Source organism: Hemibagrus wyckioides, linkage group LG15 (genome assembly GCF_019097595.1).
Source record: "Hemibagrus wyckioides isolate EC202008001 linkage group LG15, SWU_Hwy_1.0, whole genome shotgun sequence".
Taxonomy (NCBI): Eukaryota; Metazoa; Chordata; class Actinopteri; order Siluriformes; family Bagridae; genus Hemibagrus; species Hemibagrus wyckioides.
In genome coordinates this window covers 12466994-12492719 of record NC_080724.1, presented here as the reverse complement: position 1 = coordinate 12492719, position 25726 = coordinate 12466994, and the positions used below count along the sequence as shown (strand labels likewise).

Below are 25726 nucleotides of genomic sequence, written 5' to 3'. Positions count from 1 at the left end.
AACAGCACGTCATAGAGAGTTTTATTTAAGACCCGATTTTTTATTTAAGATTTATTAGACCTATGCTGATATGATGCTTCTAAAACATGATAATAATCTCATTACATTTTTACATATTTAATTTAAAGCCTGAACTACAGGATATTTACAGGTTGTCCAGAATACGGACGGTTACCTCTGTCCTCACACTACTTCTGACCAGGACACACACTGCCTCTTAATGCCAAGAGCAACAATCCACTTTTCAAAAACTTCACATCCACTTTTAGCTTTTTCTGGCAGATGACCACAGATTTGTCCCATAAACCACTGCATTAATTCTGCATTAACACACACAAAGTGGTCCATACAACCACAACGAAGGAAACTGAACTGAACTGGTGGAAATCTAAAGATGAGTAAATCCTGGTGAGTTAAACATAGATGTGAATTAATTACACACATGGATCATTGATCAATTCAGCGAAATAATCGAAAAGCAAATAAAATAAATAGAAATGCATAGATATCTCACTGAACCTGACTCTCCGACACAAATGTTAGTGTTTTATTAATTTTATCGCAATAAAATAATACAAAACTAATTACTGCTATGTTTGTAATTACATTTGATTGTTTTTCATCTCGTTCTGCCTCAGAAACACCAGGGGGCAAGAATTAGTCATTCTAAATATATTCAATCTAATATCCCTAAAATATGTGAAATATGTAAAATAGAGTGATGAAGCAGAGTTACTGTTACCACAACCAACACGACTGTTTTCCTGTTACAGGGTGATTTATTTTACTTATACTCTGTCGCACAGCAATCTCCCAACACTAATGATCCTTATTTATTAAAGAACCATACATACAATGTCCTTTTTATCCTTTTAGAGTTACGTTTAATGTCATTGAACAGTCCATGTTCTCACTTACGTTGAAAACATTCGCTTTGTCATGATACTGAGAAGCACAAAGAAGTGTAAACTCCTCTGTAGTAGATGAAACTCCTTCCAACAAGCAACAAATCAAATTCCTTTTTACGCAGATTTTATATAACAATGTAAAGCAACAAACACATATGAAGCAAATTCCTTGAAAGCTGGAAAGCTCAGTCATGCTGTGAGACTCTTTACTTCATACTTCCACTAGCTTGTGGTTCCCATGTCACTCATGTTAACAAAGCTAGGCTCAGACTTTAAAACTTTGTAGTGTACATAGCATTTCAGGTTCAAATAAAACATTTATAATATATTTATTATACAGGCATTTGGTCATTTTTAGACAGGGATCAGTCTGAGAATTAAAAATACTAGTGACTGTAGTGTTAAAGTAGCGCTTGGGGAAACTGCAGCTGTCAACAGCTGTAAAAACAGTACAGTAGTGTTATTGTTTAAAAATCAAGTGAATATAACAATGTAGCCTCAATACATTGCAACAGTAACATTAGCAACATCCGTTTTGAATTCATTCACATTTTATGTCTCAATGATCTGTGGACAAAATTAATCCCCAAAACATGACGAATTGAGACAATAATAAACGCAAATTAAATCCATAAGTGACACGATTGAAAAACATGAGCTGAACATCAAATCTAAACATCATAAATGATGAGCATCACTATGATGTAAGTTAAGAATGACACTTTGCAGTAAATGCGCTGAGCTCATTGGCTATACTAACATACGACAAAATAAAATATATATGATTTCTTATAGACCGTCATATGATTTTGATTAAGAAAAAAAAAAATTCTCCAAATCGTAAGGATTGCAAAATGCAAATTTGTATTGTTTAAATTTACACTGTTAAGCTAGTGCTTTCCATTTCATGTGCAGGATTTATGAATTTTATGTCCCATCAGCCTCGACTGAATCAGTCGATTGAAATTGATTCTTCAAAAGACTCGACTCATTAAAATGATTCAGACTTTTCACTGCATAATATGGCCAAAATATTTATGCAACACCAGATGTAAAGATTAGACATTATAATTTGACTTTGCCCAGCACTACTCTGTCTGTGTGTGTGTGTGTGTAGGTGTAAACATCTGGAAAGAAGGTTACTCCAACATCAGAGCAGATATGTTTCAGAGCCAGCTATTTTCCTTAGTTTTACTATCACACACACACACACACAGAGAGAGAGAGAGAGAGAGAGAGAGAGAGAGAAAGAGTGTTATGGAAAGTCTGAAGCATTGATTGCTCTTACAACCCAGGAGATCACTTAAGAAATGAAGCAACACATTTTATACATATAATGTGTAGGTTCAGAGATCATTTTCTGTGTGTGTGTGTGTGTGTTAAAAAAAACCTTACTTTCAATGGATCCTCTCAAATAAAATACATTTACATTTCTGAGTATTCACCAAATTCTATCATATCCTGTCTCTCTCCATGTCCACTGATCAACAGTTCATGTGACCTGGAACGGTCATTAGGATACCAAGAGTCCAATGCTAAACCATTACACATTATATATATATATATATATATATATATATATATATATATATATATATATATATATATATATATATATATAGCTCTGACGGTATAAACAAGGAAGCCTTGTGCTACAATTTATTGTGAAATAAATCACTGTGCTTCTGTATATAATCAAGTTGCATTTAAAGTAGCATAGTTTTTGAATTTCAACTGTTAATGCTACAATTAGCGCTAGTAACATGGGCATAGCTAAAGGGAGGCCACTGGGGGCATGAAGCTGAGGGTGAAGCACAAAGACAGGACAACCTCTTGGAAATTTTGAAGATCCTTTCAGCAGTGTCAACAGATCTCTTATTCTGTTATTAGCTACAATTAGCTAACAATATTGATTTGAAAATGTAGCCTGGTGTTATAGAAGCTATGACAACAGTGTTTATTACAGGTGAGTATAGATACACAGAACCTCGTTATGCCATTTTCTAAGATTTTGTATTTTGGTTCATATCATGACACTCAATCATCAAGTTATGGGCAATATCTGCCCACTGTGCTGTACCTCTCTGATTATCAACCTAATAAATCTCCAATGGCCAATATAGGACATCACCCTGATGATCTGTTTATAAATTCCAAGCACAAATCGGCCATCCTGCCCTACTGGCTTTGTTTCAATTATTCTAAAGGTGAAAAGGAAAGACGCTTGGACAAGACTGCCCCGCTTCTTAAATCAGCAGATATAGCTGCCAAACATTTCTATTCATTTCTTACCCTTATTCACTCAGGGAAGCTCTTCAAAATGCAGCCAAGTGCTCAAAGCTTTCCAAGAACCTCTAAAAAGATATAAATTAGTTTGGATATTTATGTTTTGCCATTTGGCTCATTTTTCATGCAGATCTTTGCTCCTGCTTGTCTTGGGAAGGTTTTAAAAAACACAGCACTTTGACTCACACACAAAGACACACGAGCTATGAAATGATGACTCACCGGAGGTCCTGGATCCCCTTTCAGACCATCAAAGCCATCATAGTCCAAAATATATTCTCCATCTTCTAATCCATAGTCGTATCCATAAACCCCTGAGTCGTACGTCCGTTCCTCACCATATTCCTCAAGATGTTCCAGCTGGTTGTTGTATCCTTGCTGCCTGTATAGGGTCGCACCATTCAGCTTCATTTGGGAGCCGTTGTCATTAATCAGCTGGTTCTTCCTGTGCTGAGAGATGAGGTTCGGAGTGGCCCGAGTGGCACGGGGTCTTCCCAGCAGCTGCCGATCGTCCGTGTTGTTCTCCTCATAGGATCCACCTTCACTTGGAGGGGTGCTTATAGTAGTTCTTGGAGAAAGATCTGGGGAGTGCGCTGATTTGAAAGGGCTTGGAGATGGACCAACAGTCCGAATAGTACTCGATCTCAGTGTATTCCAAAAGGATGCAGTTGTAGGTTTAATTTTGCCTATAGAGTTCCTGAGTGTGGAGTTGACAGGGTTTTGTGTGTGTGTTTCAGAGGGAGTAGGGAAGCTCGTAGAGGATGTTAGGGAAGCCAATGTGGAAGGGAATAGAGATCGGAAAGTGTCTGCCAGTCTGCAGTTTTTTTTAACATAGTCACAGTAATGTGCTGCGACCTCAGCTGAAGGATATATGTCCAGCTGGCACAGAGTACCTTCAAACTGTGCCACCCTGGAGCTCATCCTTCCGATAGCCACACGGCCATTTGAGACCACCATTCGTGGCCTGGTCAGTGTCTCCTCATTGTAGTGTAGCCCCCCACATCGGGCAACGAATGACACAGAGCGTGGACGCACCGCCACTGCAAACGAGTGCCACTGTCCATCCTGTGCTTCATAGCTAAAGTAGACGGATGCCTTGTAACCTGTGTACACCACCACCCGATTGGGCAGAAGCTGCAGACCAAACTGGAGCCGGTCCAATCCATCCCGCACACTGAAAAGAAAGGCATTGGTCGCACGCTTGGAGTTGAGGCTCACTATCAGGGAAAACTCCTTCTCCACACCTGCGGGAAGAACACTTGCTAAAGGGGCTTCAATCATGGCATCATGGTCCAGGGTCACCCCGACCCCAGGGGGAAGGATAGAGAGCGATGGAAGGGAAGAAATAAGGGGGGGTGAGGTCATCATCCAAGAGGAATGAGCGACATCTCTCCGGCTGGACAGGCCCAACTGAAGAAGAAGATCTACACCTGAGAGACAAACACACAGACACACACACACACAAAAAGACAATGAAAGAGTGGTTCAAGCATGGGATTGATCTTTGCACAACAAACCAGCTACAGCTAGCTCTCTGCCCTAGAAGCATGTTGTCCATAGTATAAATTACCCCTAGCTATTTTTTTTGCCTATGATTTCCCTCAATATGCTGCAGTATCTGGTCCGCTGATATCAGTTTATCCTTAAGGCCTTGCACAGAGCCTTCACGAGCAGCTGTGGTCCAGATGGAGGGATGACAAAGAGATGCAGAAGGGAAAGTCCTCAGAGTCAGGCTGAAAAGTAACTTCAAGATCTGTTCTCCCAAAGATCTAAACTTCCTCTTTATCATGTGGATTCATTTCCCACAAACTCTATATCTTTTTGGACAAGCTCATACAACAAGATCAAGTACTTCATCGTGACTTTGACTCAAATGTTTTCCCATATGCAGACAAACCTGGGAATGTTACGGCAATTTGTAAGGTTAGAGTGAGCTACAAGGTAGAGCAACCACTGACTCAAAAGACCCAACTAGCTGTTGCATGTTCAGAATTTGTATGTAAATTGAATGTAAATCATTAAATGTTAAACCAATATTTTACATGTGGCACAAGACTACAGCAGGTCTAAATTAGTGAAGCAGAGAAAACAAAGAAGATTCATGATTCCCTGTTTGCAATGCAGCCTAATCAAAGATCATCTGAAACACAAATAACCCCACATGGCTGTATGAAACAGAAAAAATTTCATTATACAACGGAATCCTAGATGTCACATCACATCTCCGTCTTACTCATAATCCATGAACTCAGGTCAAGGATCCAGGATCTGTCCAGAATAAAACATAAAACTAAAAGGAACAGAGGACACTGGGTGCTTTCTTTAAGAGTGAGTCAGCATTTTGGCCCATGTTTCTTTTCAGTAAAACAGCATGCATTCTCTTTCAGGACAGGAAAGAACACAGGGATGGAAGGGAAAGAGTTATCTGAGAAAACCGATGTCTGGATTTGTAATGAAAATGCCTTGCCCTGCTGCTGGACATCCATGATCCCTGCTCCGATATGCTCAAGCTGTTCAAAACCTCCTCTGTCTCCTTCTATCCTGCTGCAGAAACACAGAGTGACCTGGTCCACTGCTCTCTTGCACCTACACCACAACCCTGATTTATTAAACATTTCAGGGGAAAACAATAGTTCTCAGATTAGCTCTTTCCTTCAGCGCTAGGATTAAATTCATCAATCTCAGCGTGTAAATCTGAGGTCAAGTAATCACAGCAGGAGTCGGTGCTGTTTTTTTTTCTGGTGGTCTGCTTAAAACACATAACAAAATCCGCTGCCTGTTAAAGATACAGTTCCTGCTTGTTGCAAATTTAAAGAAAATGTCCTTTTAGAAGAAGCCTGTACATCTGGGACACAGTCTAGTAATCGATCACTGGCTTTACTGTCCCTAAAGAATTGGTTTTCCTCTTCCAAAAGAATCACTGGTTTTCCTGTCCCCAAAGAATCACTTGTTTCCTGTCACCAAAAGAATCATGTGTTTTCCTGCCCCAAAGAATAATTGGTTTTCCTGTCCTAAAAGAATCCTTCGTTTACTGTCCCAAAAGAATCACTTGTTACCTGTCCTGAAAGAATCACTTGTTTCCTGTCCCCAAAGAATAATTGGTTTTCCTGTCCTAAAAGAATCACTTGCTTCCTGTCCCAAAAGAATCACCTGTTTCCTGTCCCCAAAGAATAATTAGTTTTCTTGTCCTAAAAGAATCACTGGTTTTCCTGTCCCCAAAGAATAATTGGTTTTCCTGTCCTAAAAGAATCACTTGTTTCCTCTCCCAAAAGAATCACCTGTTTCCTGTCCCCAAAGAATAATTAGTTTTCCTGTCCTAAAGGAATCCCTTATTTTCATCCCAAAAGAATCACTTGTTTCCCTTCTCCAAAGAATCACTTGTTTCCTGTCTCCAAAAAACCACTTGTTTCATGTCCCTAAATAATAACTGGTTTTCCAATTCCAGCAGGATCACTGGTTTTCCTGTGCTTGTGAAACACTGTTTTTTCAGTTCCAGAAGAATCACTGGTGTTCCTGTCCAAGGAGGAGCACTGGTATTCCCATTCAATTTCAATTACAGGTTTTCCCATCCCAGCTGGATCATTGTTTTTCCTGTCCCAGCAGGATCAATGGCTTGCTCAACCCAGCTGTATTACTGGTTTTCCCATCCCAAAAGGATAACTGATTTCCCAATCCCAACAGGATCACTGGTTTTCCCCTGGATTTGAACCCTGATCAGACCTCAGTGACTCCTGATGTTTACTAAAGGTAGAAGATCAAAGATCACTAGAGTATAAAACATCTGCATGAAATTATCTTTGCAGTGAATTACTTTATTTTGGATTCTATAGCATATAGTTCACATTTCCAGCACACATGGTATTTCTGTAGTGCAGTCTGTAGCCTCATTTTACCAGGTTAAAAAATGTAAACAAAACAAGCTGCAACCCACATTTCTTGCAGCTGAATCAGTCATGCTTTCTCACTAGAGTTCATGTGGAAACAGACCCAGTTCACATCCATCCCTCAGCCCTCCTCCCTCCTCAACTGAGTGTGATTACTGTGTTAACTCCTGAGAAACCTTTGAAACCAGCTTCAGTAGAAAGTTTCAATGTTCGACTCTTAAGGCTTCCTTATTACTAGCATGAAAGTCCATATAGCAGCTGACAGCAAAAAAGTTTGAACTATTTCTTAACCCTGAACTTTCCAAAGAACATTTGAAGAACCCAGCACTTGACTCTTTCTCTCAGATCTAACCGAGGATGTTATTCATCACATTATTAGAAGAAGTCCATCCACAGTAAAATTCCTTAAAAAAAAGGAGGCACTCTTTCTGTGCCTCCACTCAGAGATCAAAGCATCACAGCTCACATCCCAGGCAGGTTCCACATGGCCGACTCCGTGAACTTTGACCTCAGGTATAGGTCGTCCAATAAGCTTTTTCAGAGCTGTGACTCTAAAGACATGAACTCTATAGACACCATGCAGCCCATAAAAACCAGTTCAACATAACAAATGAGCTTCAGTCACTGACGTACAAACGCTTTCAGAGAAATTGCTCAAATGCAGTTTTGTTCCTGATATTTTTTGTCCAATGATGATCCATTTTGATCTAATACCCAGGATCATCTACCACTAACTAAATAAACAAACAAATACATTAATAAATAATTAAATAAATTAATTAATTAATCAAGTGATTAGATATTGGAGAACAACAGAACAAAATTCAGTCTAATCCTGTAACAAATTTTAAAAAGTGGAATCGAATTTTTGGAAAAATGTTTACATATAAAGACTGTAATCATTTTATTCTTTTTGTTAATATTGATTTTATTATATTTATTATATTATAGTGGAAATTATTGAATGGTGTTTAACTGATAAAAAATAGTTTTTTGTGTTTTTTGTGCTTTTAGCTATGTGGCATTATTTTAATGTTTTGCTGTTTTAATGGAAAAATATCAAAGTGTATGAATATTGATTTTTATTTCCCATCTTTAATTACACGATTTATTTATTTATTTATTTTCATTGCACATTCCAACATCTGCCTCGTTATCATTCAGTATGTTTTATTGTTCATATAAATGTTAATGACCAAGCAGATCTCAAGGTTACATAAACACTGTTTTTATCTGTGTTTCTAGAAGCGCAGTGAGCTCTCACAGCCGGTTTGAGGTGGTCTTTATAAACACTACATTCTCTCACCATTCCTACACACAGGCCTGAGGCTCTCGTCCGCTCCACTTCCTGTTACTCTTCCATCTCAGGCTGGACGCTGGTTAATGTGTCTGATGTAGAACAGGAATTTCTCTCTGCTCGCTGAGGAATCTGACGACTGATCTGCTCTCTCAACCAACAGCTCAAGGATGCAGCCATTTTTTTTTTACGCAAGCATTCTGGTCACACTGGAGCTTCAGAGGTTTAAAAAAGTTCAACGTTTCAGGAGCAAGTAACAATGAGTAACACTTTTTTACCGCCCAATGAAGCAGATCACAAAGGAGGACAAACATGGAGGACATAGTGGAAAGTTGGTGAAAAATGAGTCTTGTCGAGTTGATGAGTGAATATAAGGAGATTTATGACATGCTGGATGCATTAGAAATATTTCTAATATTCCAACGTCGCTGCGACTGCAATGTTGCTGAGTGTGGACTTTTACAGTGTGAGTGTCCCCATAACACCACCACCACCCACCACCTCTCTCTCTCTCTCTCTCTCTCTCTCTCTACATTCTCACAGAGCAAGAGCAGACACGCAGAAAAGGTGCAGAGGAAAATCAGTGGAACTCCACAGCCTTTTATACATGGACAACCTAACATCAAGAACTTCATTCATTTCAGCGTCATAGTTATTCTTCTGCTCTGTTCTCTTGTGTGGTGAAGAATTTACACTATAAACAACATTGTTGTAATCTCTGTTCTTATTGGAACATCACACACATACACACATACACAGAATCTCAGTTAGAGAGAAAGTTAGAGAGAGAGAGAGAGAGAGAAAGAGAGAGAGAGACATACAAAGAGAGGAAGAGAGACAGCCAGACAGACAAACAGAGGGGGAGACAGACAGACAGACAAGCAGAGGGGGAGACAGACAGACAGACAGAGTGTGTTTCAGACAGACAGACAGTGCTCACCTTGAGTGGGTGAATGTTCTTCTGCAGATAGCATAGTGAAACATACTGACAGGAGCAGAAGGAGGGCTCTCCTGGAAAAAAAAAAGCAGAAAGAAAGAACATTTTTTAATTTCACATATTTTTTGGTTTTCTTATACACACTTTCTTCAGTCACATGAAGGCATTAGCATTAACCTCATAATAATCTTAATCAATCATCCAGGTTTCATTTTCTGGCCCCTGAGCCAACAATGAAGAGCCCAATAAAGGAAGGCTTAGTGTGCTAATCTGATGCTTTTTATAGGATTTATTTACCTGGTGCAGGGCCACTAGTCAGCGCAGTGCTGTAAAATGCCTGAAGCACACTCCGATTAAATATTTTGGCCGTAGTAGATGTTACAAGAATCTCAGAGTCCTACAGCTCCGGGTTATTATCCCAGTTCTGAGCCAGGGATCAAACCCAAGACCCAGTTCCCGACAGAAGCCACTGCCACTGATTATTATTCAGTTATTCACCCTAAAGCATGTTATTCTGAAACTAAAATGAATTATTCCATGCGTCAAACTAATGTGGAAGATGAGGAATTTGCAACTTTAACCGATAACATGTCTTGAGTTTAATGCCACAGAATGATCTCCTGAAGTAAGAATAACTACACCAATGAAGTGAATCAGGGATTGCTGCTATCTTTAGTGCCTTCACCATGTAAAGTATTCTACTAGTTTACGCTGACAACAGCCAATGAGAATGCAGAAAAAACACCTAGGAATTGAATGGAAACAAGCAGGACATGAACAACTGAAGAACAGCTTGATGGATTTGGATTTATCAAATGCAAACAGATTTATTTGTAAATAGTTCACAGGAGCATTTAGTCAAGAAATGTAATGTTCATGAGATTCCTGTTAGTTAAAGCTTTCCTGAGTTTGAACTGAACCTCATCTGATCGTCTTCACATCATATAAACTGGCGATATTATCGTCATGGATTTTGATGAACAGATGTCTCTCTCTGCACAAAAAACTTTTGTTTGTGGGGTAAATGTGTTCAGTCTTTGTCTGAACTCTGGACTCACTTAGCAAAAACCAAACAGTGTTTTATCACTAGCAGAACAGACTTTCAAAGCCAATCAGGTTCCAGCAGGCTACTCTTAGGAAAGTGAGTTTGATGTGGCCTACAGCTGAGGGAAATGAAAACATGGAGCCTCAAGACAACGACCATCGTCCCTGTGCCTAAGAAGTCTATGGTTTCCTTCCTCAATGACTATCGTCCCGTCGCACTCACACCAATCATGATGACATGCTTCGAAAGGCTCGTCATGAGGCACATCAAAACACATCTACCACCCTCACTGGACCCCTTGCAGTTTGCATATCATCCTAACCGCTCCATGAACGATGCCATCACCACAACCCTCCACCTGGCCCTCACACACCTGGACTGTAAGGACTCCTACGTTCAAATGCTGTTCATAGATTTCAGTTCAGCATTCAACACAATCACCCCTCAGCAGCTGATTGAGAAGCTGAGCCTGCTGGGCCTGAACACCTCTCTGACTGAGAGACCTCAGTCAGTCCGGATCGGGAATAGTATCTCCAGCACCACCACACTGAGCACTGGAGCTCCTCAGGGCTGTGTGCTCAGTCCACTGCTGTTCACTTTGCTGACTCACGACTGTGCAGCAATGCACAGCTCCAACCACATCGTCAAGTTCACCGATGACACGACCGTGGTGGATCTCATCAGCAAGAACGACGAGTCAGCATACAGAGAGGAGGTGCAGCGGCTAACAGCCTGGTGTAGAGCCAACAACCTGTCTGAATGTCGACAAGACTAAAGAGATGGCTGTTGACTTCAGGAGAGCACAGAGTGACCATTCTCCACTGTTCATCGACGGATCCTTGGTGGAGATCATCAAGAGCACCAAATTTCTTTGGCGTTCATCTGGCAGAGAACTTCACCTGGTCACTTATCACCAGCTCCATCACCAAGAAAGCCCAGCAGTGCCTCTACTTCCTGAGGAGGCTGAGGAAAGCCCATCTCCCTCCCCTCATTCTGACTGTGTTCTACAGAGGGACCATCGAGAGCATCCTGAGCAGCTGCATCACTGCCTGGTTTGGGAACTGCACCGTCTCGGATCGCAAGACCCTTCAGCGGATAGTGAGGACAGCTGAAAAGATCATCGGAATCTCTCTCCCCTCTATCACGGACATTTACATTGCATGCTGCATCCGCAAGGCAACAGCATTGTGGATGACCCCACACACCCCTCACACACACTCTTCACCCTCCTGCCATCTGGGAAGAGGTACCGAAGCATTCGGACCCTCACAACCAGACTGTGTAACAGTTTCTTTCCTCAAGCCATCAGGCTCCTCAACACCCAGGACTGAACTGTACAAAATTCTCTCTCATACACACACACACACACTCAGGACTGAACTGTACAATACTCTCTGTCTCTCTCTCTACAAGCCTTTGAAGAACCTTTTAAGGAAGCTATTTTATCCAGTGAACCCTTTAAGAACTGCTTTTTTGGAAGCTGAGAACTCTTAATTATGCAATAAACTCTTGAAGAACCCTTTTCAAAAACCAGTGACTCTCAATTATCCAATGAACTTTAGCAAAGCTGAGAACCCATAATTATCCCATGAACCATTACCGAACCTTTTTGAAAGCCAGGAATTTAATTATCCAGGTAAATGTAACTATGGATAAAATGGATAAAACAATGAAGAGTTCCTCATTAATGTATTAAATTGCTCTGGTATAAGAGGAAATCATCAGCTTCAGAGTGATAACAGTGACTTTGCTTCATCACACACATGGTTGATTGTTTTCCTGAAACAGCCCAACATGGCATGATTTTCTCGTAAAACACCATCCTGTTGAAAAAAATAAACATTGCTGATGAATTTAAATGATAAATGTCTGTGAGATTGGTGATACTGTATGATATTAGAATAAACAGAACTGCAATTATTTAAAAACAGAATGCAGTGATCTCAAAAAAACCCAAAACTGAATTCTGGCAGCCAAATGACATGTTTATGACCCATGTCCAGGCAGTGTAGTCAACACTCAGACACACTCACACACACACAGCATCTGGTTTGGATGTAAGGCTCTATATTGTCTAAACCATAACACAATGCATTTATAATCGAATTTTCCACAGCACCCCATATCAGAGCTGGAGGTCAAACCAGGCTAAATGTGATTCGTTCTCAACAAAACTCTCCCACAAATGCTGGTTTGCTAATAAGAAGAATTATCCATAGGCATTCAGGTTGCAGGAAATATGAAAAGAAAATCTCTGAGCCTTGCTTCATAACACACAATGCAAACACATTAGATCCCTACATGCTACACTCCAGGAACATTTAGAGGAAGTTAAGACCCCTTAATTTTTCAATGAACACTTAAAAACCCTTACCAAGCACCATTTTTGGAGGCCAGTAATCCTTATCTTTTTAAAGAACGCTTTAAGGTCCTGTTTGGCTTGGAATTATCTGATATCCAATAAACCATAAATAAAAACTATTGAAGAACCTTTTTGGAGGTCAGTAAACCTTATTTATCCAAAGAATCCCTAACAAGCCTTTGACAAACAGTTTTTTGGAAGCTAGGAACCCTTAGTTACGTATACAGTGAAACTTAAAGAACCATTTAAGAAACTCTTTTGAAGGTCAGCCCCTTTAGATATCCAATGAACCATTAATAAAAAGCCAGGAAGATACTTTCTGGAGGCCAGTAACCCTTACTTGTCCAATGAATCCTTACCAAGGCTTAGTAGGAACTTTTTGGAAATTCAGAACCTTTTAGTCCAAATGGTTTTCTATTCATTTATAAAGCAAAAAAGGTTATTAAAGCTCCATATTTGTTTATGAAATGTTGGGCCACTTGACCCTCAGCATCTTCAAGCAGCCATTGAAGTATTTATGAAGCATAAAGCTGTTGCGTGCAGTTGCAGTAAAAGCCACTTCCAAATCCTCGACTTCTCCTCTCCGTGGCACAGAGACAGTGTTTGACCACATGACTGCAGTGCTGTGGTCAGACATAACACTCCACCATCCTCACACAAACCAGAAGACATGCTGCCTGACCAGAGCCAAGAGTCGTACTGAGAGAGTCTGGAAACGATTGAAGGAAAAACCTTTCTGCATTCTGCTCAAATCCCAGGACTGGCAGAGCAATACCTTTAACACTCAAGTGCTCAGCCTTGGGTATCGTTCACAAAAGTCTGGCAAGCAAAGTAAAGAATAAATAGAACTGAAACTCTACAGCCAGTTTTCACAACTGCACTCTGTTCTGGACTCCCTGAGGGTATGGTGAAGTGTGACAGCTGGGTTTGAGACAAAACAGATCCCTGTTCTCTTTGGTCTTGTGTTCGGTTCGACTGATTGCTTATTATTGAACTTTGGGGAAAGAGTTGTTATGGTCATTGGTGGACACACAGCACCCCATGGATGTAGACTTCCCCTGGACTGGAGCAGTGTAATCAGCTCACCTGTGTGGAGTGACTGCTTTCACTAAGAACATCCTAAAAACACATTCTTGTGCCCGCAAATGGAGAAAGTTGACATAAGAGAAGATAGCAAATCTGCATCATGAAACTAATCAAATATATTAATTAAGTAACTAGCATTTTATTCTCCTGCTGAATGACACTGCGTTAGCGCATTTATGCTTTTATACAAGCTAAACCAGACACTCTGAACCGTAGTGTTCTGCCCACTGTAGAGTTCTAGCTAGCAACAAAAAACACAACTCTGATCCAGAAAAACTGAGTAGTAGATTATATAAAGTAAGCATTTTGTTTGACTGAGTGTTAACGTGTCTTTGTCTACAACAGGATTTGACACATGGCATTTTTACTTTAACGTCCACTGATGAAACAATTCAGTTTACAGTCTTCAATTAGTTGACCACTGACCCGGAAGAGCTTTGGATGGACCTCTGACCTCGGCGTGGCTTGCAGGATTAACATCTCTTGACCCCGAGACTGAACTGTGCCCATGATCAAACATGTGACAGCAAAATCCAGCATATTTGTGTGTGTGTGTGTGTGTGTCTGTGTGTCTGTGTGTGTCTGAATGTCTGAATGCACTTGACCATCTTCACATGTCAGGATCTGAATCTCTTACACACAATACTGTTCCTTTTAGCTGAAGTAATGTTCTAAGCGCTGAGGAGATTCCAGAACACTTCTCTATATACATCTCTGCTACTGGTGTGTTTTATGGTGTTAACTCACTATCTGATCTGATGTTCACCAAAAGATCCATGAATAACCTGCAGATCTCAAACTCCATCTCCACATCTTCCCAGCATTTTTTACTCTTCTAATCACGTTCCCTCAATTGCTTTTCAGTCCTAGCTTGTGTATTATAACTTACTAACTAAACTAGATTAGATTTATTAGATTAGACCCTGAATTGCAGTTGGAATTAAGTGTGTGGTGATGAGGAGGATGTTTGCTGTCACTGCAGCTTTAAAGGCAGAAAATAAGAGAATTTGAGCTGCCTGTGGACTTGACCGAGTTAAAGTGGGACGTCACGTCACGTCATATCACATCCTGATGTGAAAAAACGTAGTTTTAGTTACAGAAGCGTAGGAATGTTGATGATTCAGCACGTCATAAATCTCATCATATTCGCTCACTAACACTTTAGAAGTCAGAAGAACTCAAAACAAAGTGGGACACCGCCATGTTGGTGTTTTGGTAGTAACATGCTAACCAGTTAACCGTATTTTCCTTAACGAGTTTTAGTCAGCGTGTTTTGGGTTTTTTCATAATGTGAGAGATGACAGTTTCAGGAAGTATAAAAGCACTCAGTGTCACTCGACACATTTCTGAACAGACTTTCTGCTGTGACTGAACCCCGACAGACAGACTTTTCAAAAGTAGCCACTTCCTGCAGGATAAGCTTTAAAAGTTGCACTTGTACCAAGAGCAAAAACCATGTAAACTGCTTCATGGTCGAGGGCTGGGCTTAAACCTGGTTCTGGTCTAATAAATGGAACATTTGGGCAAAATGCCAGCTGCTGACAGATGGGATGTTCTTCAGACATCTTACCTTAGGCTGAGTGCCTGGAGGTGTTCTGATGGTCAGAGTAAATATTTACTCAGTCTACAGGAGAGAAGTGAACAAAACTGTTTGAGTTCTCTCTCTCTCTCTCTCTCGCTCTCTCTCTCTCAGAGTGTTAAAGAATCAGGATAAAAGTCACAGGTCCTCTGTGCAGTCGTAACAGTTAGACATAAACCCTCCATCTGCTGGTTTTAGACTATCTGATTGATGATTTTACACATAAGGCAGGAAAATCATCAATACTGCTGTGGTGTGATAAAGTGGAGTAACAGTCACCACTCCAGAGCTGATTATTTTCCTGTAGCTGCATGTCCTGAAGTGTTTCATTCCTCTTGTACAACAGCAATCTGGCAAATATTACAATGACACCAAGTCTTTTCAGCACAGTTACGTCATTAACGTCACTTAGTAATTTAGAGAAACGTTTCTCCTGGATGGATGACAGAGAATGATGATCCGGTTTATCCAGCATACACATGGATTTTTAAGACGTTTATCCATCAGTGGGGTTGGTTTGGTCAGATGGAGACAGGCTACACACTGCTATGAGGAATTTGTACCATTTAACCAGACTTGTGAAAAGATTCCTCAAGTAGTCCAGACAGGAAAATTCAGTAAGATAAGAACACAACGAGCATGAACTTTCTTCCACATGTAGCAGGTTGTTAGCTTCACACAAGTTAAATAAATTAATGAATATTAAATTCCACATCTGACTCGTACACTCTGAACTTGTCTGCACTGAAATCCACTGCCCTGTGTAAACTGGGTTGCCAGATTGGGTTCAGTTAACTGTTATTTTTTTTCTTTTTAAATCTTTTTTTATTTTAGAAAATCACTGGCTCTTAATAGTCCTATATCCTGAACCCCAAACATAATTTCTGACTCTGGTGTGATTAAAAAGAGATTCCCGCTGTGCACTGAGTTATGTGACCTATCTGGCAACCCTGTACAAATATTTTGACATCTCACTGCCATGTGAACCCATTCAGAGCATTTATCAGGGACTGAGCTTGAGATCAGGGAGTTTCAGCCATACGTGGCTGAAATAAAGTGAGTTAAATGACTAGGGTCTTAAAATCACTGACACAATAATAATAATAATAATAATAATAATAATAATAATAATAATGTAAAATAAATAAATAAATAAATAAATAAATAAATAAATAAATAAATAAATAAATAATAAAACGTGGCTAGGAACGGGCAGAGCAAAGGTCTTTACTCCCTACACTCTTAGAATTAAAGGTTCCAGACTTTTCCTTGCCCTAAAGAGTTCCAGAATGATTAATACCTTTGGAAAAATAATTTAAGATTCATAATCAGATTTTAAGAACCAAGGATTGACGCTTTACTCTAAGTTAATTAAAGGTCCAACATGCACCTTCCCATGATTGTGAGAGTGCATGTGTTTCCATAAAAAGCTGATTCTGCTGTGTGTGTGTGTGTGTGTGTGCACGCGCGCAGGATGTCTTACTCTGCATAGCCCATATTTGCACACAAGAAGCAGAATCCATTGTAAAAGAAAAAAAGAAATACACCAAACAGTTTTACTCACGTTTGTGTAACGCGGCCGCCCCTTGTCCGTTGGGCTCCTAAATGCATTTGTATGCATTTGTCCGAGCAGCAGAGTCCTGGGTGAAAGCGGAATCGCGCGCCAGAGGAGACCGGGAGCGCGAGCCGGAGCTCGGTGGCGGCCGGTGAAGGTGAAAAAAAGCACGAGAGCCTCAAACTCTCCTCATTTTTCGCAAGACGTAAACTTGTGGTGATCTCTCTCTCTCTCTCTCTCTCTCTCTCTCTTTCTCTCTCGCTCTCTCTCTCTCTCTCTCTCTGGAAAACTTTACACCCCCTTCCTAATCCCCATCCGCTTGTCAACAGCAATGAGGACGCGCGCGCGCTGGGATGTTCTTACACGGTGTTGGTCCTGCGCGCACGTGCAAGACCGGATCCGTGGTACAGTGAAGCCGGTGTTCGGTAACGCAGAGGCTCCTACGGGAGGGAGGAGGGACGGTCTGGATCGGTCTCTTTCTCTCTCTCTCTCTCTCTCTCTCTCTCTCTCTTTCTCTCTCTCCTTACTGTAGCCCCGGGCAGTGGGTGCCGCACGTGCCTCGACTTGCGCTATGCAGAAGCGGAGCCGCGCGCGCTCATCCCTGCCCCGAGCAATAATCGGTGTCGGGTTTCGCCGATTCACCGACTGGTGACGTCACCGGTGCGATCCTCGAGCTCTTGTCCACAGATGCAGTCACAAGCCAAATCCGAGCTGCTGGATTTTTTCCCCCAGAGAGTTCTCAGGGATGATGTTGGTTGTTCGCGTTAACCATTATCGTGATATATCGTGATATTTTGTGATATTGTTACATCACAATTAGGTCCTGGCGATACAACAACATCGATATCGTGATCATTTATGTCAGATCATTCTGAGATGTCCTGGATACCATGATGTTTTTTTAGCACATCTGTAAAACACACTGGAAACAGCTGTGTCCCTGTTAATGACTCGCTGTTACCATAGAAACAAAAATCTATAATGATAACGATAAACCTGTGATGTGAAGCTACACTACTGTCTGAGCTGCTGTTCTTGTCATTATCAATAAAATAAGGAATGATTCTGTGCATCTTAGCCTTTTAAAACAGATTCCAAAAACACGTCTATCCTGCTGATGTCTGCTGTTACAGCACAAGGTCAAAACCTCCACCCTTTAGGCCAAGGTTCAGGTCTGCGCTCAGACTTCAAAGTGTCGCTCGGCCGTAGCACCGAGCTGCTAATAACCAACACTGCAGCGAATCAGTCTCAAAATAGCTGCATTGGTGACACAAGCTACCTTAATGACCCTTGTTATAAATCAGCTTGCACCGCTCTTCCTTCCTCTTCCACTCGTGAATGAAGGTGGAAGAACATCTATGGTCATTAGTCAGTCCTAATTGTCATAAACAGAAATTTGTGTTCCTCAGAATATTTAATAATCGATTTCAGTGATTTCTGTGACGCCAGGCTCAAGGCTTCAGAGTAAGTTTTACAAAAGTTTGACTTTGTGAAATGGTACCTCATACCTTATGCTCTCAAACAGGTCCTGTACAGTCTAAACTGTTAAAGTGGTAAATCCTGGACCTCCACCACCATTTCAGTGATTTCCTGGCTCTCAGTTCAGTGTGTATTTGGTGGAACTGAGTGACAAGTTGGGGAGAAGTGGAAGTCCACTGTTCTCACCCAGTGATCACAGCTCCTCTAAATTTGAAACAGCATTTCTGTTAAGTGAGGGTTGTTCCTGTTTGTGTCCATTTGTGTTAGTGCTAAGTTTCCACTACTTCTACACTGGATTTTATCTTATTATAAATCTGAATCCCCAGGAAATCAAGTGTGTGAGAAATGAAGCTTTTGCTCTTTTCTTTTTTAGGACACAACAGCAAATCTAGACAAATTACAAATGTTCCAATCTAAACATATTTGAGATGGAAGGTAGATTTCATTTCTTCAATATGTCGTAATCTAATCACAGATCAGATCAGCTGATGTGCCTTAGCAGTCTGATCTGGGATTTGGACTGACAACCTTCCAGAAATGACCACAACACATGAATCCCAGAGAGAATCTCAGTTTCATCATCACTCTCACAGCCCACAGCTCAGAGTGCGATTATCTGTTCTGCGGAGGCAAGCGCATGACAGGAACCAGACCTCTGTCTCAGCGTGTGCTCTCTCGAAACGCGAGAACCGTCCAAGTCACTGAGATAGAGTCAGACCTGCACATGTGCTGGAGCTTAAATATATAACGCGGCATCAAAAGATCAAATTTCATCAGCTGCACAAAAGTCGGTCTATATGTTGTTTGTCTGCACTGTCTTGTCTTGTCATCCTGTGCGCTTCTGTTGTATGTCTAGTTTATTTATTGCACCTTAAGTATAGTTTATTTTTTTATCTCTATGTTTAGCTCAATGTTTGTCTGCGTCACTGTCCTTTGTCTTTGTATGTGTAGCACCTCTGGTCTAGGAGGAACGTTGTTTCACTTCACTGTGTACTGCATCAGCTATATATGGTTGAAGTGACAATAAAGCTTCTTTGACTTGAAAAAAAAAAAAATGAAAACGTTGAGAAAGGAAGGCCACTGCTTGGTGAAAAACATTTCTGATCACCTGAGTCAGAGGTTTACTGTATCACAGGGAGGGTCTGTAATGCGTATTCCATTTTAGAAACAGTGCAGCATGTGGTTTCTGGATCTTTCCATGCAGATCGGAGATGCAGTGCGAGGGGAAGCCCGACTTCCTCCCTGAAGGAGCAGCGCGTGATGGCGGACACAAAGCATTAGCAGATGTTTAACAGGCAAAACAAGCAACATGCTGCTCTGTAGAAGCGTCTGCACCATATTTCACTTTTTTTATTCAACATTCACAAAGGAAGGAATATTCTTCAACATCAGACATCATTATAATAATAATTCTTAAAGCTATTTCTTAATATTTTTTACAAAATATGACTCCTATCGATAAATATCATATTCTACGTCTCATAAAGGAGAGAAAAATAGCAAAGGTGGGAAATAAAGCCTTAAAGTAGATTGAGAATAGCACCATACATTATTATTTATTATTATTTTATGTAGTGCTTTCCAAAAGTATTCACACCCTTTCATGTTTTCTTCATTTTGTTAGGTTATAGTTTACTCAACAATCTGAAAAACTAAAAATATCAGAAATAATATTAGGATATGGAGTGCCTGGTTCTTATTTTGTCCTTGTTATGTGAAACAATAAAAGACACAACAAAAACCAAAGAATGAGCACATGACATAACTTTTCCAACAAATTCTCTCATGTCTGAGAAATTTTTGCTTTTGGGTTTCATTTTCTTTTGTTGTTTTTTTTGCTCATATCGACAAGATGTGACTTCAGGATTTCACTCCAACCAATCAGAAGTCACTCCCGCATGCACCTGTTCAGACGAGGCTCCTGACTGGTCGACGTAGAAGCTCTCGGAGTGTCCACACTGCTCCTGCTTAATGCCTCTGCACTAAGGTCACCACAATCCGCATTGACACTGGCTTTGTTCTGGGAAATCATCTACTCTGAAACAGCAGATGCTCCGTTTACAATTTGTTCTGATTACTGATCAGTACAACAATAACATCTGACACGTGTTAAAATCTGTTTGTTTGTTTTGTGATTTTTAATTAATCTACATCCTGCTTTTGAGTTTTCAGGTTTTTTTGCTGACATCCAGAGCTTTCAGCAGCTTCCTCATAACAGATCTGAGTACTTTGAACTGCAGGAAAAAAAAAGCTATTTATCCCCAGTCCAGATGTCTATTAATGACCGCATCATGGATTCATTAATAGCCTTTTAGAAGCAGAAAATAATCTCAGCGTGAACGCAACTGGGATCCATTACCACACGCCGGCCGCCTCGCCTCGCCTCGCCTCGGGTTTGTGGAAAGAACACTGATGAGCATGAACTAATTGATTTGAAATCGACAGCATTTGATGTTAGATGGAGTCAGATTCTCTCTAAACTGAGTGTTTGTCGCTTAGTCTCCCTTCTGAAACATGGGATTTCCTGACTCAAGCGATTCTTCAGAGTAAGCTGGAAAAACAGGTGCCGTGATCCAGAGCCAAGATTTGTGAAGAACCATATAAATAGTTTATAGTAAAACTATATATAGTTGACATTTAATATTTATACGTCCACATAAAGTAGAATCTAGTCCAGCTGAAATGTTCAGAGGGCGTAATATTAACACGCTCACTCTAATAGGCTATAATTTCTATAGCAACAGCAACAGCTCAGTCACATGGGTGATTTTCTGTAACTTAACATTGATAAGGAAGTCTCCAGTGTCAGAGGTGAAGCTTGATCGACTTCCTCAGAGGAATAAAGAAAAGCTGGTGAAGGAAAAAATATTTTGCTTACTGCTGCTCTAAAGTAAGTGAGAAGTGATGCAACCAGAAATTGACAAAAGGTATGTCATACCATAAATAAAAATGTGAGAGATTATAGAGAGATAAAACACTTCAGGAGAACTTTTAGAATCAACCTATTCCAGAAATCTGAACCTGCTACCTTCTTCCCAGCTGAGGAGAAAACTATCCCAGTATCATAAATTCTTTTCTTTTCTTTTTTCCTTATAAACACACGTTTTTGAGAAATGTTTTTAATTCTTGTTATGTACGCTGGAGATGGAGATGGATAAAGCAGAAGCTACTGTGAAAAAGAAACATCTTGAGTATAGGCACGCTGCCAGGTGATGCTCGGAAGGACCTAATGAGAACTGCAGAGACTCAACTTCCTGTCCAGGTACTATGTAGGTGACAACATGTGGTGGTGCTCCTGGATAGGAAACAGAGTAAACAGAGTGAACTAACATCCATGCTCAGTGTTTAAGGACATTACGGATATTTGAATGACTTACTTAGGAAAATTTTTAATGAATATTTTATTTAGAATCTGTAATCTGTGTGACAGGTCTGTTCCCTGGAGCCGTTCTCCTCTTGCTCAACTCCGAGCAGGAAACATACTCAGTAAAGTCTGGAGTCCAGCTCGCATCTTCTCCTGCGCCAAATGCGCATCCATCTGCAAATAATTATTACCCCAAGCATGCAGCTCTGAGATAATTACCCTCGCGCCAGATTAGCATGGGAATCAGAGAGAGAGAAAGAGAGAGAGAGAGAGAGAGAGAGAGTAGCTGATAAACACGCCTTGTCTCGTAAAGCCTCTCTTAAACTAATGTGCATCAGCTTAGCAGGTTTGTGGAGATTCAGACTGTAAATGTGTGTTAGTCACGGAGACACTGAGTTCCTGCATATCCAGCTTATTCTGTGTATTAGTCATGCCTATAAAAAACCCATTACACACACACACACACACACACACAATGTTGTCTTCAGCTGATATCTGGCCGCATGCTTTGTTTGATTCAACACAGCATTTAAACAATAACTCGATTAAAGTTAATCTTTGGTGAAGTTGCTGATTTAAACCAAAGAATGATTTGCAGCTGAATTTCTTACATAATCATAAAAAAACAGGCCACTGTTTTAAATATGTAAATTATGTCAGCCCCCGCCCCTCAGCAAAACCAGCCAATCATCTTATAGGATGAAAAAACAAAGATTAAAAACTTTATTACAGCAAGAAGCATAGCTGACCTCAAATTACACCAAAATAAGGAGTTTATAAGAAATCTTGTTCAGGTGCAGTTCAAAAAAAACTGACTGATAAAATCAAATCAGATCAGACTACAGCTCCAGAGATACTCTGCTAATAAAAACATTAGCTAACCTCCAACTGAAACTAAAACTAATCCCACCTGAATAGGGCTAAATACTATGAGGAAATGCTGTGTGCATTACTTTAGCATTAATAGCCATAAACAGTCATTATCATCAGAGATAGGAGGGTAGAATTGAGCAGGTGGACCTCAGGAAGCTCCTCAGTGGTTAAACTTCGACAGATCCGCTGTTTCATCCTTCAGCACGACCCTTGACCCTTAACTGCTCAGCTATATGATTGGATTGGATTCTGCCTCACTGGGAAGTCACTTTGGATAAACATGTCTACAGTGTGAATGAAAAAGAAAAGGGACCTCTGACCTCTGATGAGAGCTGGACGTCTGATCACAAGCTCCGTGATGTGCGCTCAATCCTAATGTTAATAACATCACAAAACGACACTGAGAGATGTTTCACAGAGAAAATGTAATTCCAGGCATGGAGAGGAAGTCACAGAGTCACTGAAACATGGAATGTGATGTGATTTATGTCTGTGTAATGATACGGTTGGACCTAAAAGCATGTTAAATGCATATTTACTTAAATATTGCATGTCATACAATAAATGACATGTGGAGAACAGAGAAGAGATGAAAAAAGCCTAATCTCTGAGACCAAACCTTTGCATCTCCCACTTGTTTTAAATCATGGATAATCTTTCTTTTTCTTCTTCTTCTTCTTCACACATGTTACATACTACATGAAAGACTGCTTTGTAATCTAAATGTCTCCATACAGGAGACTGTACACATCCTTTACACTATGCCAATTTTATATGAACCGCAGCATGAACTCTGCAAACAGGAAGTGACTAATGAAGCCTGCCGTGATGAAAGAGATTCTGAAGCAATTTCGCCAAGGTTAAGTGCTGACTGATGCATATCTCAGTCATTTACAGATCTCAAACAGAGAACCACACATCAGAACGTGGAAAAAGGAAACGGACGTGCCATAATAGTCCCTGATGGATTTGTTTTCAGTCATTAGGGTGGTTTCTGTTCAAGCTTCTGGTTGCATGTGGTTCTCAGCGGCTCCTTAAAGGAACATGGTGTTTAAGTAAGTAAGTAAGTAAGTAAGTAAGGAAGGAAGGAAGGAAGGAAGGAAGGACGGAAGGAAGGAAGGAATCGTGCTGTGCCATAACTCAACATGTACACAAAATCATCAAATATCAGCTGTTTTTTAAGACATCACACATCTTTTGGAGTCTTTGATGCTGAGTCTTCTCATGACCTGCTCCCCGTGGATTAAATGATTTTATAATGGAATTAATTATATTTCTATTCTATTTCTCTCACAATCAGACTGAAATGACCTGTTTCAAAATGCAAAGAAAGTTTGAGCTGCAAAAGAACACACTTCATGGTTCGTGTTTAGAGCCTGGGATTTGGACACGGAGCCAAACTGACATCATAGCAAGTGACATCATAGCTTCCTCTTTTTAAGATTACAGTAAAAGAAATTTCACTCATTTAAAGACCTATATCTTCTCATTCAATCAAAAAAGAGCAAAATGATCTGCCAATACAACTGGTATTTTAGACCAAATGTGTCAGCCATTTTCACGGACAGCACATTGCTTCATGAGAAGATTGTGTCATCTTTTACCTAAGATAAAGTGATCAGGAGGAATAATCCCAGGTATTACGCTGTATCCTGTCTGAAAATACAACAATTCAATATACAGGCACTCAAGAATACTCTTCTTCTGCTCTGTCCTCTCACACCAAAACCAGTTTAAAACACAAGCTGCTTTTAGTGCTGCTACAGCTGCCAAAATAAGAACCATGTCTCTCATATGTCGTTAAACCATTGTGTTCAATCTCAAAGAACAAGCGAAGTGACCTGACAACTCTGTAAGACATCCCTGAGGACATCATAAGGAGTGCATATGTTACTCTGAAGAAGACCTAAGACTGCCGTGAGAGCCTGTGAAGTATCTGAAGTCATGTCTCCAACATTCAGTCTAACGCAGAGGAGCTCTAAACTCGTGAAATCTGCAACCATGAAAGCTTTGCCTCATGAAAGACTAAGTGCGAGGTCAACATCAGGGTTAGGGAGTCTTTACAATAAACCAGAATGAAGGGTTGAGTCATGGTCATGACTGTCAAAGCAGAGCAGAGCCGTACTGACGGAGGAACATGTGGGCCATGGACGAGCTTATGATAACATCTGTGATCAGATGCAGAGTGGAGTGTCAACCATCATGCTGTCGCCTCTCAAGACACGCAAGCGTACTCATTAATATCAGACAGTGATTTAAGTTTTAATACGAGTTTAAATAGAACTTTCCTCACTGCTACAATTTCGCTCTGAATGATTCTTTCTGTTCTGGTTTTAATCTGGATTGGTTGGCCATAAAGGTCTGTAAAAGTTAACATCAATATGAAGAAAATAATGTTTTGATGATACATCATATGTAATGAATTAAACCTCTAAATGTAGTATTTATTAAATACATGATTATTTCTAAAGTTAGAATCGTTAAAATCTCAGTTATAAGTTAACGAGATTTAGTGACAAGGTGGCCACGCCTCCTCTGCTGTGACTGTTTGAGACAGAGGCCACACCTCCCTCACTATAGCTGAAAAAAAAAACAGAGGCCATACCTCTTTAATTGTGACTAACATTCACAGAGGCCATGTCCCCTTTACTGTGACAGACAGGTACAGAGACCATGCCTCCTTTACTGTGACCATCTGAGACAGAGGCCACGCCTCCTTTACAGTGTCCATCTTAGACAGAGTCCATGCCTCCTTCACATTGACCATCTGATACAGAGGCCACGCCTCCCTGTGTGACCATCTGATACAGAGGCCACTCCTCCTTAACTGTGACTGAGGTGTACAGAGGGAACACCTCCTTCACTGTGACAGACAGGTACAGAGACCATGCCTCCTTCACTGTGACTATCTGATACAGAGGCCACGCCTCCTTGACTGTGACAGACATGCACAGAGGCCACGCCTCTCTCAGTGTGACCATTTGAGACCGAGGCCACACCCCCTTCACAGTGACTGACATGCACAGAGGCCACGCCTCCCTCAGTGTAACTGACAGGTACAGAGGCCACTC

At 40.6% G+C, this 25726-nt stretch overlaps 1 protein-coding gene across 1 annotated transcript in view; it reads right to left on the bottom strand.

Moving 5' to 3' along the window:
• The window catches only part of LOC131365936 (collagen alpha-1(XXIV) chain), a 77778-nt gene extending 60154 nt beyond the window's left edge, over positions 1-17624 (bottom strand). Inside the window, exons 1-3 of the mRNA XM_058409921.1 lie at positions 16949-17624; positions 9316-9386; positions 3417-4624 (exon numbers count right to left, since the gene is read on the bottom strand). Coding sequence (XP_058265904.1) covers positions 3417-4624; positions 9316-9386; positions 16949-16995 — 1326 coding nt within the window. The 5' untranslated portion in view covers positions 16996-17624. The remainder of the gene's footprint in view (positions 1-3416; positions 4625-9315; positions 9387-16948) is intronic.
• Positions 17625-25726: the final 8102 nt, after the last annotated feature.